We start from the raw sequence: 15,484 nt of genomic DNA, 5'->3' as shown, positions 1-15,484 counted from the left end.
AAAAAACAATACAACATAAATTGCATTTTGCAACATTTTACTTGATGTTGTTACAGAAAAGCGGTCGCAAAATAACGATGGTAAAATAATTCTCGAAACAAATTGCTGTCATTAATATGCACAAAAGTAGCACGGTAAATATAGTTAGATATCAGTATTACAACCAACGACGTTTTTCAATGAAGAAGAATTTTGAACTAAGCAAAAGTATTTCTTAGCTCGAGTAGTTGCAACGTTTTCCACAGCAATAGGATTGAGAACATAGCACATTACTCTCGTTAAGAGACAATATAGCACATTGCAAAAGAAGCAATTACCCGCTCAGCAAGTTTAAGTTTTGACAGATTCTAGCACAAGACCACCATCAAACATCTATTCCCCTCTCAATTACCTGCATAGTGGTTAACTTTATCCTATTTCTTCTTCACTCTTTCAAACAACAGACTGTTTGCATTATCACGTACTTAAGCTTATTCCAGTCTTGTATTCCTTACCACAAGTGCATTTAATCACATGCGAAATTTCCTACAAAGTACGACGTAACTCTTTCTTATTAAAAGACAGAAGAACGTCCATAGTGCAGTTGAATTAAATATATATATATATATATATATATATATATATATATATACACATATAATAAAACCAACCGCCAAATGTTAAGAAAAAAATCACTGATTTCAAATTCACCTTCAGTTTTGCAATTTGGTCTTGAAGGGACCGTGAATACTCAGTTTCTCCAGCTTTATCTGATAAGAGCGCCTTGGACTCTTCCTCCAATGTAACATCATCCATTGCTCTGAGTTCTGGCTGAAGTTTTTATCCAGGAAAAAGTATTAAATAATAGATTATAATAAATCAGGTTGATTCTAGAATGCTTTCATAGAAAATTTGGGATATTATTGATTCTTATTGTCGAAACGTAGCTCCCATAATTGGGTTGTAAAAACTATTGCTACAGTTAGGGGACAACTTTAAGTCAATAGCATAAGGAATTACGATATGTACAGATCACAAAGCAGATAGTGTCCATGTAGAGGGTATTTCATGACTTGCGCTAGATAGCGTCTTGTATTGTGATTTGTTCTCAAGATTCCAAGGTCGTAAGTTGTTTAAATATTATAAGGGTTGATGCTCTTATTTACTACCATCAGATCGATTACCTAGCTAAAATTAATTTATTTTACTAAATAGATAAATATAAGCACCACGAATACTAACCTTGAAATCATTTAATTCGTTCTTAACTTCCTCAATTGACTGTCCAATCTGAAACAAAAATAGATGCTGGTCCAAATTAATAATCTACAGTTAAAAAATGATTCATATCTTCTTGCATGCTCTTTGTTTTCCCATATATGCGGGTGGTAGGAAGTTACGAATGGAAGCACTCTTCTTATAATCGCACATACAACCTTTGATGACATTGATTACCTTGGAGTTCTCCAAAACAACTGCACATTTCATCTTTGAAACTTGACTAAGTTTGGCTTTCGCAGATTCCAACTTACCCAATAAATCTTTCCTCTCTTCCACCTGTAAACCAACATTAGATCAACACATTATGCTTCAACACACTCGCCAGTCCATGGCAGGAGTTCAGTACCACATAGTTAAGATTGCAGTAAATACGAGTGCCAGAAATCCCTACGAGAGAGGATGGAATAAAATTAGTATGAATTTCATGCTACAGTAGTTAGATTGTTAAATGGAAGCTCAAATAATCAAATTTTACATTTAAGCTTCACTTGCGAACCATTTTATAAAATGTTTCCACGCTATTGATCAAATTGCTATTGATTCAGAAACTAAAATAAATTATTTCTAAAAGCCTTAAACTTCGAAAAAACTTTGGAAAATGTCTGACGATTCTACTTTATCATCCATTCTATATCTTAACTGCAAAACTAGTTACAAATAGGATAGATTTAATCTAAAGTGTTCCGAAGTAAACCATTCTACGTATTATGGTTAGTAAAAAACTCATTCTACGTATTATGGTTAGTAAAAAACTTGAAGAGGGGATAGGAGGCCCAGAACTACCTCCAACTGTATCATAAGATCCTTCCGTTTCACTTCCTCGCTTAGCAGTTTCAAACTTAACCTGAAATAAATTGTAATCAGTTATGCTGGAAGGAATAACTTATTGCACGCAGTGGGAATGCAAAACCTGCAAACAGAAGAGACCTTAGAAAAGATGATTTAAAGATTAAAACTTTTTCAGCCTTATCTTGTTGTAAATAAATTGATTTGCTAGCACAAGCTTTTAACTCCAAATTACTTGCGTGGTGAATAAGGGCTAAGGGTCGTGAATGAACACTTGAACTATCTTCACTCCATCACTTAGATTGATGATTTAGTACATGACGATTTTATTGAAAAGATCGAGGGCTCAATATTTATCTCTCGTGTTTTATGCATTCTCATTTAAAGCCAATACGACAAGGACTAAGTAACTAAAGGATGATAAAAGAAAAAAGGTCGTGATCAAGGGCAAATATTCTTGAAAGAAAGATCCAGAGCCAAACTAAGTATATGCTATAAAAATGACATTAAGAGCGTAAAATAAGATGAGACTTAAGCATGAAAAAATAATAGACTCCCACGATGACATTAGAAATTCACATATAGGGATGGAGGAAGCTTCTATTTAGAACCTGAAAAGGAAAAATAATTCATATATGAGCTGTAGAATTTAAAATAGACAGATTCAAAACATCTAGTTTCCTATAAAGGAATATTAAATTGTAGCGGCAAGAATCACTTGGATACTTGTTTACTAACTCTCTTTAAACCCATGTACAAAATCTAGCGCCGATATCTATTGGAGCAGTTGAGGGAAAACCATCTAATCTCATGAGAGCAAAGAAAGGGCAGCTCAAATATACCATAACTACTAATATGATGAGAAGTAGTGGAGAGACAAGAGTGATGATCTAGTGAGAAATACCAATTCGTGCCCTTCGGCTTCTCCGCGGATCATGTTAGCATTTACCCAGTCCTACACCAAAGGTTGCATAATAGACTGAATTTCAAAACATAAATAATGGATTTAGAATTCATGATTTATATGACATATGTTTTGGACTTCAACCTGCTGATCTTGGAATTTGAGACTGATGTCCTCAGAAACTTTGGCATAATAAGTACTATCAGGTCAAATATACTATTGTTAATAACACAATCACGCACCATTGGTAGAACCAGAAATTCAATACTGCATAGTTCAATCACCTCTTCTCAATAATTTTGGCTCCTAAGCTAACTTTTTCTTGCTGAATGAGCTCGAGTGTCTGAATATCAAACAGTTGAGAGTATTTAACAAGCAAGAGGCGGATGCAAAACAGTATTCTTTGAAATCCATAATGGAAAGAAACTAAACAACCATTTTTCTCCTCTCGTTAAACAGGAGAATAAGTGAACCGGAGAAAATAGTTCCCTTTGTTCTTTTAGTCTAACGAAACTAGACATCATAGAAACTCTTTTTCTCTTAAACGTATAGATATACAAGAGTTGGGCACAATATCCAGCCTCAGCTCACATATTTGATCGACTAAAGCCAAGAAAAAAAAAATGAGACCGGACCAGAAGAAAAGTCCAATTCCATTTCATGAGGACACTTGAGGTTGAGCAATATGAGTTTCCTTTTTAGTTCATGACTCCACTAAATTGAATCGTATACATTGTATTTACCTAGAAAATTCAATACTAGCGCTGTAATAAGAGAGAAAATGAACTTTTGTTCTATTTTCTCCATTTTTGTCAGCGACGAGAACTGATGAAATGGAGATCGATTATTTATCATGCAGATGCTACAGCATGGTCCTCTTACACTAACTAAGCAGTTGCTAAACAGATTTTAGGCCTACACGAGAGGGAATGCACACAAGGAAAGCACCAAGACACCAGTACAGAGAATAGACACCTGTGAAAGTGTACATATGTCATGCTCCAATGATGTGATTTTTCTTTGTTGTTCTAATATCTGGGAGCATATTTCACCCTTTGCCCGCATCATTCTCTCAGCATCTTCTTTGAGTTGTTTTAACTCACTTTTTGCTGCATCAAGACGTCTTTAGTGAAAGCAAACTATAGCCATTCGATCTACAACTCAAAAATTTTAGTTTGCTTGAAATATTTAAATTTTAGGAAAAAACAAGGTAAGGCTACAATTAAATCTGAATTTAACATGCAATAATTCGTGCCGAAGTTCATTCGACCGACCAATTCTCAACAGAAAGTTATCAAACAGCAACAGCTGCTAATCAGCACTACATGTACGAACAAAAATTGGTGAAACCGCCTCCAAAAAATAAACTAGATTACATATTATATTAAAAGACATACTAGAATAGTACTGGATTAAGTAATAAACATAGGTATATAAAATGATAGTTCAGTCCTGTTTGGTTGATTTAAGTAATGGTTTAAGGATAATATTGGGAGTTAGTTATATCAGCAAGATATCAGAAAATCTCAGTCTGACTAAAGCAAGAGTAGAGTGAGACAAAATCAAAGCGCTTCAAACACACGCTATGAATTACATGGCACCAGGCTGATGTGCACCAAGAGTAAGCAATTTTATGCCTAAGATAAAAGCAAAGAAGTTAGTTATCACATTAGGTCCAGCGGACAATATGTTTGATCGACTTGGAAGAAGATGAATGTTCTTAGGTTTTTGTTACTCGATTCACGTAATTATATATTACCAATATGAGTCGTGACACTATCGAAACAGGATTATTATACCCCTTTGAAATTTTTACCAATAACAAAAGCAATGAAATAGATTTTTTGGCCAAACGCGTCTCTGAATAAATTAGAAGAATTCTTCAGCCGTCTTTATAATAGAAACTGCAAAATCCTTCAGCTTCACTTTGTTAGTCACGGTTGTAGTTGGCATGAATAACCAAAACTACTTTCAAGTAAGGTAGTCATCCATAGATATGTATCAGACTGATTTAGAAACCGGGGAAAAACTTGAGCAAAAAGAAAACTAGATGCTATGGAGTTTTGAGCAAGAAAATGATCGCAATAACCAGTTAGACATCCTCGAAATGATCTGAAGTGAAATTAAAAAAATAATAATAATCGAGGACGAGACAGGAACAAAAGAGAGAATAAATCTACAAAATCTCCGTAAACAAAAGTACGTGCTGAACTATTTTTCTAGGTGCAAAAGGAAGAACGTTCAGATAAACAAATAACGAACTAGAAGACTAGAAGTAGAGACCTGACCAGCAGTAAGATCATTCTCCATGGTTCGAATAGTAGTAAAGTGCATGTGCTCTTCCACAGAGATCTTCGAAACTTGATCCTCCACGTCTAAGTCAAGTTTGATACAGAATCAATCCACAAGTAGCACAATAACGCAACAAAAAAGAATTCCGTACGTTAAAACTTGAATTTGAAGGAGCCGATACGTACCGCTCATCTGTAAGCGCAGTGTCTTCATGTACTGCAAATACTCTTCCATCTTCGACGGTTCGCAGAGAAAGAGTTCGGTGATTCAGTTCAAGTTTCAGTTCAGTGCCGAGAAAACTTGAAGCGATTGAAATCGCTGAGCGGAAGCCAAGAAATAGAGCGATAAAGCGCGCGCCAGACTGGGATACGATAAAACCAACCGAGTGACGCAAATATGGAGGGAAAATTTGTGATTTCTCCTTCGAGATGGACACCTTTATTTTTTTAACCTCAATTTTGTCCTTTAGCATTTTATGTCAACGGTTTAATATTATTTTGGTTGAGATATTACTTCAACGGTAATTTCTTCGTAGATAATTAGAATTAAATATTTAAAGGTAGATCTATAATTCTTGAATTAAAAAAATGCCATATATTTTTATATTAGACATGTAAAGCTTTGATAAATAATGAAAATGGGGTATTAACACGAAAATGATTTATTCTAGACCATCTCTAATCAGAAATCAAATGTATTAGATTATTAGTCTTTCGTTTTTTAAAACTTATTAACACTATTTCTATTTATTAATTTGTTTATATGTTATTTTTTTGGGTCCAACATTGACCTCGATCGTATATGCTAGCATGGGTTCAGCTTTTGTCTTATTACGGACTGAATTTAATGTTTTTAATTAACATATATTGTATAATATATTGTAAAACTAAAAAATTAAATCAGAATATTTATGAAGCGTGGCGATGCGCAATTACTTGATCGCCCCTAATCTGGTCGGCGGTGGACCTCCGAACAGAAATCAGAAGAAATTATCGATCTTCTCTGGACTTCGGAGGAGGAAAAAGGAATAAGATTGATGGCTGTTATCTCATGATCGCTCGACCAACCGCAGTTGAAGAGTGACCAACCACGAAGAAAAGAATTTGCGCATCTTTTTTCTGGGAGATTAATACAGCCTTTCCTGAAATTTCTGTATTCGATTCGTTTTTTGCTTCGATTGAAGCTCCGGGAGGAAACAAGGATTTCTGAAATTTTCAGTTTAGTTGGAGGTGAAGATGGCAACAGTAGGGCATACACGTCCGACCAGTTGGTTTAACCAAAAGATCGTCGATCCTCTCCTCCAAATCCTCCAGAGGTTCTTTCTCTCATTGCGCATTTGAATTCTGAAATGTTTTATTTCTCTTGGAGCAGCGAAGTTTGTTTGATTGGAATTTGACGAACTCTGTTCTTCATTTCGTACAATTTTGCTTGGGAATTTTTAATCTGAGGATCAGATATCACATGTCATTTTACAGATTGTCTATGTTTGGAAGCGTATTTTGATTTGATTTTGAGTTCTAACCTTCTAGTATGGAATGGAAGGCATATTCTTAAAGAGAAAAATTAGAATTGCTGGTTTCAGTGATTTCAGGAATTACTTTTTCCCTCTCTTTCCATGAATTCTAGGAGTTGTTTTTGTTACTTCTTTTCTCAAAGAGACAAATGGTCCAAAGCTCCTCTTAATTTTCTGAAGATTGGCCTTGAAGAAATTACTAAATCCTTTATACTCTCTATTCTTGGTTTTGCTGTTGAAGGGGCGCAGAGCCGAAGCAACTGGCATTCTCTGCAGCTCTCGGCACAACCCTGGGACTGTTTCCTATATGCGGTATATATTTCCTTTACAGTACAGAGACTACTGGACTCTGTTGCTTTCACACTTAACTGCATTATGTTTCTCAAGATGTGAAGTTTTTTAATGTGGTCAAGTTCATATTAAAAAAGGGTGGAAGCTTTACTCTCTTGGGTATTTCTGTATGTATTCCCTGTTTATCATTGGTTTTCGATCTCAATTTGTTATATGATTGGTGTTAAAAGCATAGCAGTTTTTGAATCATGGGGTAAATATAAACATCCAAGCAGACCTCGTCTTAAAACCAATATAGAACATTTGAGACTGACGAAATGTCAAAAGCCAGAAAAGGTGAGTATAATATAGGTTCTAAGGGGCATTTCTATTCTTTTTAAATAGAGATAAAAAAAAAAATGTAGAAATTTAAGATAGATGGTATCAGGGATATTGCGGAAGCTCCTTCTTTTGTTCTTTTTCTTGGTTATTGTTTCATTCGTTACTGAACCACATTTTTACGTTAAGGACTTGTTAGAGATGTTAGGTTACATTTTTTGCTTCAGTTTATGTGATTAGCTCTAGGTCTATATGTGTTAAAATAATGTGTGAAGTTCGTACCACCATCAATTTGATATTTTATCTTTCATTTACACAGGGGTCCCTGTTTTCCTATGTGGGTTTGCAATTGCATTTCTTGGACCTCTTTGTCATGCTCCAACAGTGATGCTTGCCAACTTTGTTGTTACTCCCATAGAATTGAGGTACTTGTATTCATTTCTGTAATACGAACACTGGAGAGTTGGATCTTTATTCTCACATTCTGATGTGAAGCAGTAGCTATTTTTTGTAGGGAAAAATACTTATAAATAAGCAACTTTACATATTATTTATATATGCGAGCATTTCTTGAGTCAGAGGGTTATAAATAAGCAACTTTACATATATTTTATATATGCGAGCATTTCTTGAGTCAGAGGCTTGGGGATGTTTCATCCCTCTCATTTGTTGATTATTTTTTATTTATTGCTCTGAAGCTTGGTGGTGCCTTTCTTGCGCTTTGGTGAAGCAATTTCCGGGGGACCTCGTTTCCCATTTACACCTGATGCCTTGAAGAAAGTTTTTACAGGCCAAGCTTCGCATGAAGTACTACTGAGTATTGCTCATGTGGTAAGGTTTCTTCTACATACTAATTTCAGTGCTGTGCATGCAGGGTTCATACTAGGAAGACAATAGATTTGTCAAGATGCAACTCGAGTACTGTTCATTTTACTCCTTGGATGACATTCGACAGTGGCGAAATGGAAAGATGCATGAACTTAGTTTCTTATCTTCTCCCATTGTCGTTTTTTCTCTCTCTGAACGTTGAACTGCTTGCTGTACTTTTATAATAGTCATTCCATTTTCCCAGTTATCTTGTTCTAGAGTTTTAAATGAACGTCAGTTATCTTTATTTGCTCATTCTTCCCTTCATATGATATATCTGCCAAGTAATCTGGAGAACCTAACCAACCATCCCGTGTTGTGTGATTGCGCCATACTGTGTGATCAAATACATCAATCGTCTGTTATTATCCCCAACACTAACACCATGTCACCAACCAAGATCATTTTCCCTGTGGTTGAGCTGATTCTCCACATTTTCAGTTCTAACATGTTGATATTAGTTCGTACATTGTCATTTTGTTTGGTTGCTTCATTCGAATTAATAAACTGACTGAAAGCTTTCTATCGATATTGGCAGTTGTTGGGATGGCTTGTTGCGACGCCCTTTATTTTGGGCATTGGATACATGTTGTTTTTACCATGTTTCAAGATTTTGGTCCGCAAGTTCAGCACTGGTGCATCAAGCCCAAAGAAGTCACCTCATTCACACTCAGAAGTCAGACTGAAGGTGAGGGATATCTGATTTAAGGATCCCAGAACTGATGCATTTCCTGGAAACTTGGTGACTCACTTTAACATGTTAACCTTCTTTGTATGCATCACTAAGGCGTTACTGTGCTCCGTTGATGGTCGGTTTCTTTTTTCAGTTGCTTCGCTTTGTAATGTATTGAATACAGTTCTCTGGATGAAAGTTTTGCAACAAATCTTAAGCTGGGCTGGCTCCTACTACAGCATGAAACTGATGCAAGCTTATTATTCACATCACTGCATGGTTGTATTGTATGTGTACCCTACCCTGCCTTACCGGTAGTAAACCTTTGAAATGTCAAGCTCTGAAATTGAGGAGCCAAAAGATAATGTTTCCTTTTCAACGTTGTAATGGTGTTTGGTGGTGTATGAAATAAAATCTTTTAAATTTTTAACAAACATTATCGATTTTTTTCTTCTTGACAAAACATTTGAGATGCCTCCATTCAACGTTGGAAAGATTCATTAGCTCCATCACTCTTACGTTTTCTTTTTTTGGTTTCAATCATCGCCAGCCAATTCAAACCTAACTCAACCTTTTGCCTTCTGAAACAAAAAATCTATATATAATTTGATCAACTCTTATAAACTATAATTGTTACACTTAACTCAATGAATGGAAATTTTCACCTTTCCATTTGTGTACTTTTTAAATAAAGGTTTACGAAATAAATATATTCGGTTGACCGTTTTTAAAATTGAAATATTTGAGAAAAATGGTTTTATAAAAGCTATTATATTTTAATTTTAAATAATTCAAGGGAAATGTTCTCTAATATTATTTAATTACACGTCACTAAAAATTAATCAGAGTTTCTTTCAAATAATAATAATTGTTAGAGATGACAGAATAAAGCCAAATTCTTTGTAGGATTGTAGATCTCATTTCATAATTTGGGGTTCAAATAATTTGATTTTTTATAAACAAATAAGCATTTCATAGAATAAAAAATGTCGTTTTTTATATTATATATCGAGTTAGATTCCATTAATAATACAACAAGTATAAATTTTCTTAATTGTAATTTTATTTATAACTATACTCTTGTTGTTAATTTTTTTAGCGGTAACTCTCATGAGAGGGAGAAAAAAACAAAGGGAAAGGAAGATTGTTGACGATGCACAAGAACTGCTTGAATCTTCTCTCCGATAAAACGAGCAGTCTACAAATTCAATCCTCCTGAGAAGAACGACATTTCTCATTCTCTCGTCAACGTAGAAGAAATCCCCGACATCGAGTTGTTTTCATTATTTGATATCAATTTCGGAATTCTGAGGCGCAACTGAAGATTTGGAGAACAAAACGGCTCGCCGGCTCCGGTGTTCGAACCCCTCTCCGATCTGTAAAACCCTTGCCGATTTCTTCCATCTCGGCAGCTTCTCAAAACATAAGCTAGGTGTCGGGTCAGTGTGAATTTATCTAGTATATATCAGTTAAATGCAATTCTGTATGATGCGTATCATTCTTTGATCTCGATGGTTATTTGCTTACTTGGTGAATGATTAAGTGATCGTTAACTGTGAATGTGAGAAGCTCAGGATGTTGGTATTTCCATGACCCGATTGGTTTATTGTAAATCTAGATCGCGCTGGCGGACTATCTGTTAAGCACTCTTGGCCAATTCGGACGGGATGGCCGATACTGGGATCGACCAAGTGGTATAGTAAACTTATATTCTTTTTAATATATCTTTAGCGCTTTTCGGTTGGAGTACCATAGAAGTAATCTCATTCGAGTTGGGATGAATCACGGCCACGTTCCAAGTGGTACGATAAGTGGGAATGTTGGTATCAGCGATAAGATCTTTCAAAAGTGAAGATTATGAATGTATCTACGTTTAATAATGGAATGGAAGTTGAACTGCGTAGTGTTAGCTAATAAAAACTCGACTTCAATTCAGTTTGGACAGCAATGTATTATATGTTTTGTCATGCTTCTTTACGCACTGCAGAATCACTCTTATGATGAAGCCAACCAGACCCAGAAGAATGTTTTTGACTTGGAATCATTTGTTGGGGACTTGACTGTCGAGGAGGATGCTTGCAGGTAGGTCCATTGCTCATGTTTCTTATTCTTGTATGAAGCATGCACAACCTTTTCTTTTTCAGCCATCATAACAATGTTGATGGCCAAATTGCAGAGTGGACTTAGATTGACGTTAGTTAAGAAGACGATCACCAGTTTATTTGGCTATTATATTTATTACCTTCTACTATTGAATTACCAAATTTGACTGTGGTATCAATTTATCCCGTTTTACAGTGAAGACATTTCATTGGAAGGACTGCAGCAAGAACTCGAAGAATGTAAAGATGATGGTGTAAGTTATTTAACATGGTGTAAAATTTGTACGATTGAGGGCTTTAGCTGTTTTACATCCGGTGGCAGTGTTTTTTTGCCCCCAACAGTTTTATTATTTTCAAATTTCATATATTATTGTACATTTCGACAGTTAATCATCGATTTGATTGTAGTTTGTAAATGTGCAAATCTTCTTGCCACTTTTTTTTTAATTATTAATTTTTACTTTTTGTTTTTTTTGAATTATGGAAGTTGTTCAATTCTTTTAAGATAATGTTTCAAGATATTATTTCCTTTGTACAGGATCCCTTGTAGTGAACTTTTATTCATTTCTTGTATCGCCTGTTAGAATCTTTCACAACCTTACTTGGACGTGATCTGCTCTATAGGTTGTACTACTATGTCGAGTTAATTTTTTTAGAATCTTTCATTCAGCTTAATGAAAGCTTGTTTTTTTCATAAAAATAAAAATATATTTTTTTCTATAGGTATCAAATATATAATCTGTTAATAACGTGCTCAATCATTCGGTGTTATTGTACATTATGACTCATGGATGAAAAATCTTGGAAGAATTTCTAATGAAAACTGACTTGATTTTCCTTACTATAAATCTTCTTTGGTGCTTAGTTGCATTATTTTAGCTTCTTTATGGTCTCCTAGTATAGTTTGAAAACGAGGGGCTTATGGTTTCATTCTTCCCAGAATATGACATCTAGTCTGAAATAAAAATTGTCTATCGGTGATAGAAGTCTAGTACTGATAGACTATATATGGTATATTAGTGATGGACCTGAAAATTTAAAAAATTGACATATTTACAAATACAACAGCTAATTTTGCCGCCTATTACACTCCTTTATTTTTTAACTCTTTATTAATCAGGTAGTTGCGAACATACTTTCTAAAGGTGTAAAACTAAGGGAGTACACAAAGGGAGTTGAAAACAATTTGCGGCAGGTTGAGCTGGATTCCATACAGGTTTGTCATCATTTCTAGTTCTTTTTTGTTTACATTTCTAGCTCTAAATATTTCTAATCTTTGCTATGCATTTCTTTTTAGAAGTGAATACATTATCCTGTCTTGCCTGTGATTAAGAAATGTTATAGACATCTATGTGTACTCTGTTTAACACTGCAAGAGTGCTTTGGCTATTGCTGTCTTTTGCTCTCATTAATATTTCTACTTTCAGAGACAGCTTTAAAGATGTTAAATGCCGCATGTCAGGAGTAGTTGATATGATTAATTAGAACAAGCTGGTTGCTAAGCATAATCTGGGGTGTTGGTTGGTTTAGAATTCCATGATCTATGTTTTTTTTTTTTCATGCTTCGAGATGGTATTTTAGCTATTTAATCGCAATTGTTCCCTTTTTATGATTAGCAGCACTTGCAGAGATCATTCTTAATCTTCTTTGACCCTGCATGTGGGGAATATCTTTATTTCCTTTCTCTTTGCATGTTGTCTATTTTCAATACATTGTCTCTTATCTTGAAAAAAAAAAAAAAAAAGCTCAAGATCTATCTAGTTGAATTATATTGGTAATTTCACATAAACCTATGGACACGTATAACTGATATGCACACACTTAACTTGTTTGTGCAAACAAGCGAAATATGCGCATATATTTGTTGTTCATTAGTTCTATTTTTGAGTGTTCTTCCTTTTAACATATCAATAAAAAGTTGTTCTTGTTAAATCGAAAAAAAAGAAGAAGAAGATTCCAGTATTAAGGGCTCATTCTTATTGTTCATAAATTGCAGGAATATATTACAGAAAGTGATAACTTAGTCTCACTCCATGAACAAATTCGTGACTGCGATAACATTTTATCACAGATGGAAACTCTTCTCAGTGGTTTCCAGGTATTTTAGCTGCTGTTCTGGCACTCTAGTAATATCAAACTTCTTAGTGAAGTACATCAATCTGGTTGTATTAGCCTGTAGCATTGTTTTGTGTCATTATATCTTCTTTAAAGTCTGAATTTGTATATAGTTCCTGTTTTCATAAGTTCGTATCTGATTATGCCTCGTTAAATGAGACTATGGGACTTATGTTATCTTTCTCAAATTTGAATGCATTTGGAATTACATTGACCTTCTTGAATTTAATTTCTATTGTTAATCTATGTCATCTTAAAGGAGATTGTCATCATTGTTCCCCACCTCCCCCCTAAAATTTTCGTTGTTTCTGTTATTTAATTTTGTTCATCCTAGAGATTCTTTCCCAAAGAATTAATATATGTATATTTTTTAAAATTTTCAGGCCGAAATTGGTTCTATCAGTGCAGACATTAAAGTCTTGCAGGAGAAGTCAATGGATATGGGTCTGAAGCTCAAGAATCGCAAGGTATTCTTGGTTGGATTAAAAAAGTTCATTACTTTAGTAATTTGAAAAAACTGAAACAATTAAGTCTTAAGTCTCAATAGGCGTTTACAATGGCTTACTTGCAATATCCATTGCTGTTTAATTTAGCAATGTATCAGATACATTCTTATTTTCCAGAAACTTATAAGGACATTATTGTAGTTTTAAAGCACAATTATATTAATATAAAATGCTAAGAGATAGGAAGAAGTGAAATTAAGGTGCTATGATCATTACTACGGCATTTTGGACTTCTTAACTATCATATTTTGGTAAGTTAGTCTTTCTTCTTTAATTTACAATTGGAGATCATTTTTGTAATCCACCATTGGTGGTCATTTTATTCATCGATGAAATTCTTGTTTCTTCTTCTTCATCTTCAAAAAAAAAAAAAAGAGGGAGAGAGTATTTTTTGATAATATTAGTTTGTTATAATGTTCGTTAGGAGGAACTATAAGTTAACTAAATACATGAGCACTATGCATTTGACATTGATTTTGAGTAGCAGTTCAAGACTTAAAATGTTTTCCTTTTCTTTTTGTCCCCCAGAACAAGCTTTTCGCAACTTTGCTTATTCTCTGATAAGACTGCTATATTTTATTTGTGATATTACGGTGTTCGTCTCTAGTTTATATTAGAAATCATTTTTCATTCTAGGTGTTGCTTTTCAGGTGGGAACTAGCATATTGTTTTTTAGATAGTATGCGCTTTCTCATCTGTTACTCTGAAAGTTGTTAATGATACCTTTTTGGGCTTAGCTTTCCTCCCCTTTTGTAATTTTATATTAACTAGGAAATAATCATTTTTTCTTATAAAAAAAGGTTGTTTTTGGAACCTGAAATATTGGGGGCTCAGTAAATGCATTTATAATCATTTTTTCTTATAAAAAAAGGTTGTTTTTGGAACCTGAAATATTGGGGGCTCAGTAAATGCATTTATAATAATTTTTTCTTATAAAAAAAGGTTGTTTTTGGAACCTGAAATATTGGGGGCTCAGTAAATGCGTTTATAATAATTTTTTCTTATAAAAAAAAGGTTGTTTTTGGAACCTGAAATATTGGGGGCTCAGTAAATGCATTTATGGGGTCCTGAAAAGTTTCTTTTTTCTTCCTTTTTTCTCTTTAATACTTATTTTAGCGAGACTTCATGTGAATGCATATAGCAGTTGGTTTCTTTTGAAAAGAAAATTGCATGTTCATCTAGTTTGCTCCTTATTTGAACTCAGTAAATGCATTTATGGGATCCTGAAAAGTTCATTTTCTTTCTTCTTTCTTTTTAATGCTTCTGTAAGTGAGAATTCATGTGAATTCCTGTAGCAGTTGCTTTCTTTTAAAAAGATCAATTGCATCTTTGTTTAGTTTTGCTCATTATTTTAACTCAGCATAATACATACAGCACTATTCTGTCTTTCTACCCTATCATTTTTTTTTTCTCATGTGCTAGGCTTTATGTTCTTATTCAGGTGGCAGAATCAAAATTGGCAAAGTTCGTCGAAGAGATCATTGTTCCTCCAAGAATGATAGACATAATTGTTGATGAAGAGGTATTGTTGGTATCGGTACATTTTACTTTTTCCATTTGAAGTTTGGCATTTTTTGTTACTCTTAATTGTTCTTGCTCTAAATTTGTTTTGGACACCTTTAACTCTTTGGAGTTTCTGCTGTATGTCGTTCTTATTAATTCAGTTTTTCTGTTTGCAACTAAAAAGGTATATATTTTGAGTAGTATTGAATAAATTATACTCATTTTAATAGAAGGGAGCTAAATTATCCCTTCTTCAATTTGGTTTTCATAATTTGTGATGCATAATTTGAAATTTCTTCATGCTTCCCTCTCTCTCTCTCTCTCTCTCTCTCTCCCCGCAACCCCCCCCCCCCC

General features: G+C 34.2%; 3 protein-coding genes across 9 annotated transcripts in view; 2 read left to right on the top strand and 1 right to left on the bottom strand.

Annotated features, from left to right (window-relative positions):
• Nucleotides 1-87: 87 nt before the first annotated feature.
• On the bottom strand, nt 88-5,638 carry LOC111489811. 6 transcript variants are annotated; one of them, XR_002719440.1, is made up of 13 exons: nt 5,428-5,638; nt 5,239-5,325; nt 3,926-4,059; nt 3,235-3,293; nt 3,095-3,149; nt 2,951-3,001; nt 2,044-2,104; nt 1,607-1,647; nt 1,435-1,536; nt 1,222-1,269; nt 691-810; nt 392-525; nt 88-298 (listed from the first exon to the last, which is right to left on the bottom strand). XR_002719440.1 is itself a non-coding variant. In XM_023138203.1 (12 exons), exons 1-12 carry the CDS (start codon nt 5,474-5,476, stop codon nt 457-459), a joined length of 876 nt encoding a protein of 291 aa, XP_022993971.1. In that variant the 5' UTR covers nt 5,477-5,638; the 3' UTR covers nt 88-456. The 6 variants fall into 6 exon arrangements, 5 of the variants coding, with proteins under 5 accessions (XP_022993971.1, XP_022993972.1, XP_022993973.1 ...); XM_023138203.1 differs by having other exon boundaries at nt 88-525; XM_023138204.1 differs by lacking the exon at nt 1,222-1,269 and having other exon boundaries at nt 88-525.
• A 503-nt stretch (nt 5,639-6,141) lies between these two features.
• On the top strand, nt 6,142-9,287 carry LOC111489450. The gene is made up of 6 exons (XM_023137667.1): nt 6,142-6,557; nt 6,997-7,067; nt 7,684-7,789; nt 8,063-8,195; nt 8,770-8,919; nt 9,059-9,287. The coding sequence occupies exons 1-6, from the start codon at nt 6,478-6,480 to the stop codon at nt 9,080-9,082; spliced, it is 564 nt and encodes a 187-aa protein (XP_022993435.1). The 5' UTR covers nt 6,142-6,477; the 3' UTR covers nt 9,083-9,287.
• A 733-nt stretch (nt 9,288-10,020) lies between these two features.
• LOC111489872 (vacuolar protein sorting-associated protein 52 A-like) overlaps nt 10,021-15,484 on the top strand; it is a 13,844-nt gene continuing 8,380 nt past the window's right edge. The window contains exons 1-8 of one of the 2 annotated variants that reach the window (XM_023138300.1): nt 10,021-10,343; nt 10,523-10,598; nt 10,892-10,986; nt 11,203-11,260; nt 12,127-12,222; nt 13,003-13,104; nt 13,505-13,588; nt 15,069-15,149. In XM_023138300.1, coding sequence (XP_022994068.1) covers nt 10,572-10,598; nt 10,892-10,986; nt 11,203-11,260; nt 12,127-12,222; nt 13,003-13,104; nt 13,505-13,588; nt 15,069-15,149 — 543 coding nt within the window. In that variant the 5' untranslated portion in view covers nt 10,021-10,343; nt 10,523-10,571. Of the gene's footprint in view, nt 10,344-10,522; nt 10,599-10,891; nt 10,987-11,196; nt 11,261-12,126; nt 12,223-13,002; nt 13,105-13,504; nt 13,589-15,068; nt 15,150-15,484 lie in introns of those variants that run through there. The other variant, XM_023138301.1, reaches the window with a different exon arrangement.

Source organism: Cucurbita maxima, unplaced genomic scaffold, assembly GCF_002738345.1.
Source record: "Cucurbita maxima cultivar Rimu unplaced genomic scaffold, Cmax_1.0 Cma_Scf00014, whole genome shotgun sequence".
NCBI classification, from domain to species: Eukaryota; Viridiplantae; Streptophyta; class Magnoliopsida; order Cucurbitales; family Cucurbitaceae; genus Cucurbita; species Cucurbita maxima.
This window is presented reverse-complemented; position numbering and strand designations above follow the sequence as displayed.

Coding starts and splice junctions, on each gene's coding strand:
- LOC111489450 (XM_023137667.1), top strand. CDS start 6,478: ATGGCAACAGTAGGGCATACACGTCCGACCAGTTGGTTTAACCAAAAG. Junction 6,558..6,996: donor CTCCTCCAAATCCTCCAGAG/GTTCTTTCTCTC, acceptor TTGCTGTTGAAG/GGGCGCAGAGCCGAAGCAAC. Junction 8,920..9,058: donor ACTCAGAAGTCAGACTGAAG/GTGAGGGATATC, acceptor TTCTTTTTTCAG/TTGCTTCGCTTTGTAATGTA.
- LOC111489811 (XM_023138203.1), bottom strand. CDS start 5,476: ATGGAAGAGTATTTGCAGTACATGAAGACACTGCGCTTACAGATGAGC. Junction 4,060..5,238: donor GGAGAATGATCTTACTGCTG/GTCAGGTCTCTA, acceptor GTCTTGATGCAG/CAAAAAGTGAGTTAAAACAA. Junction 3,150..3,234: donor GCCAAAATTATTGAGAAGAG/GTGATTGAACTA, acceptor TTGACCTGATAG/TACTTATTATGCCAAAGTTT.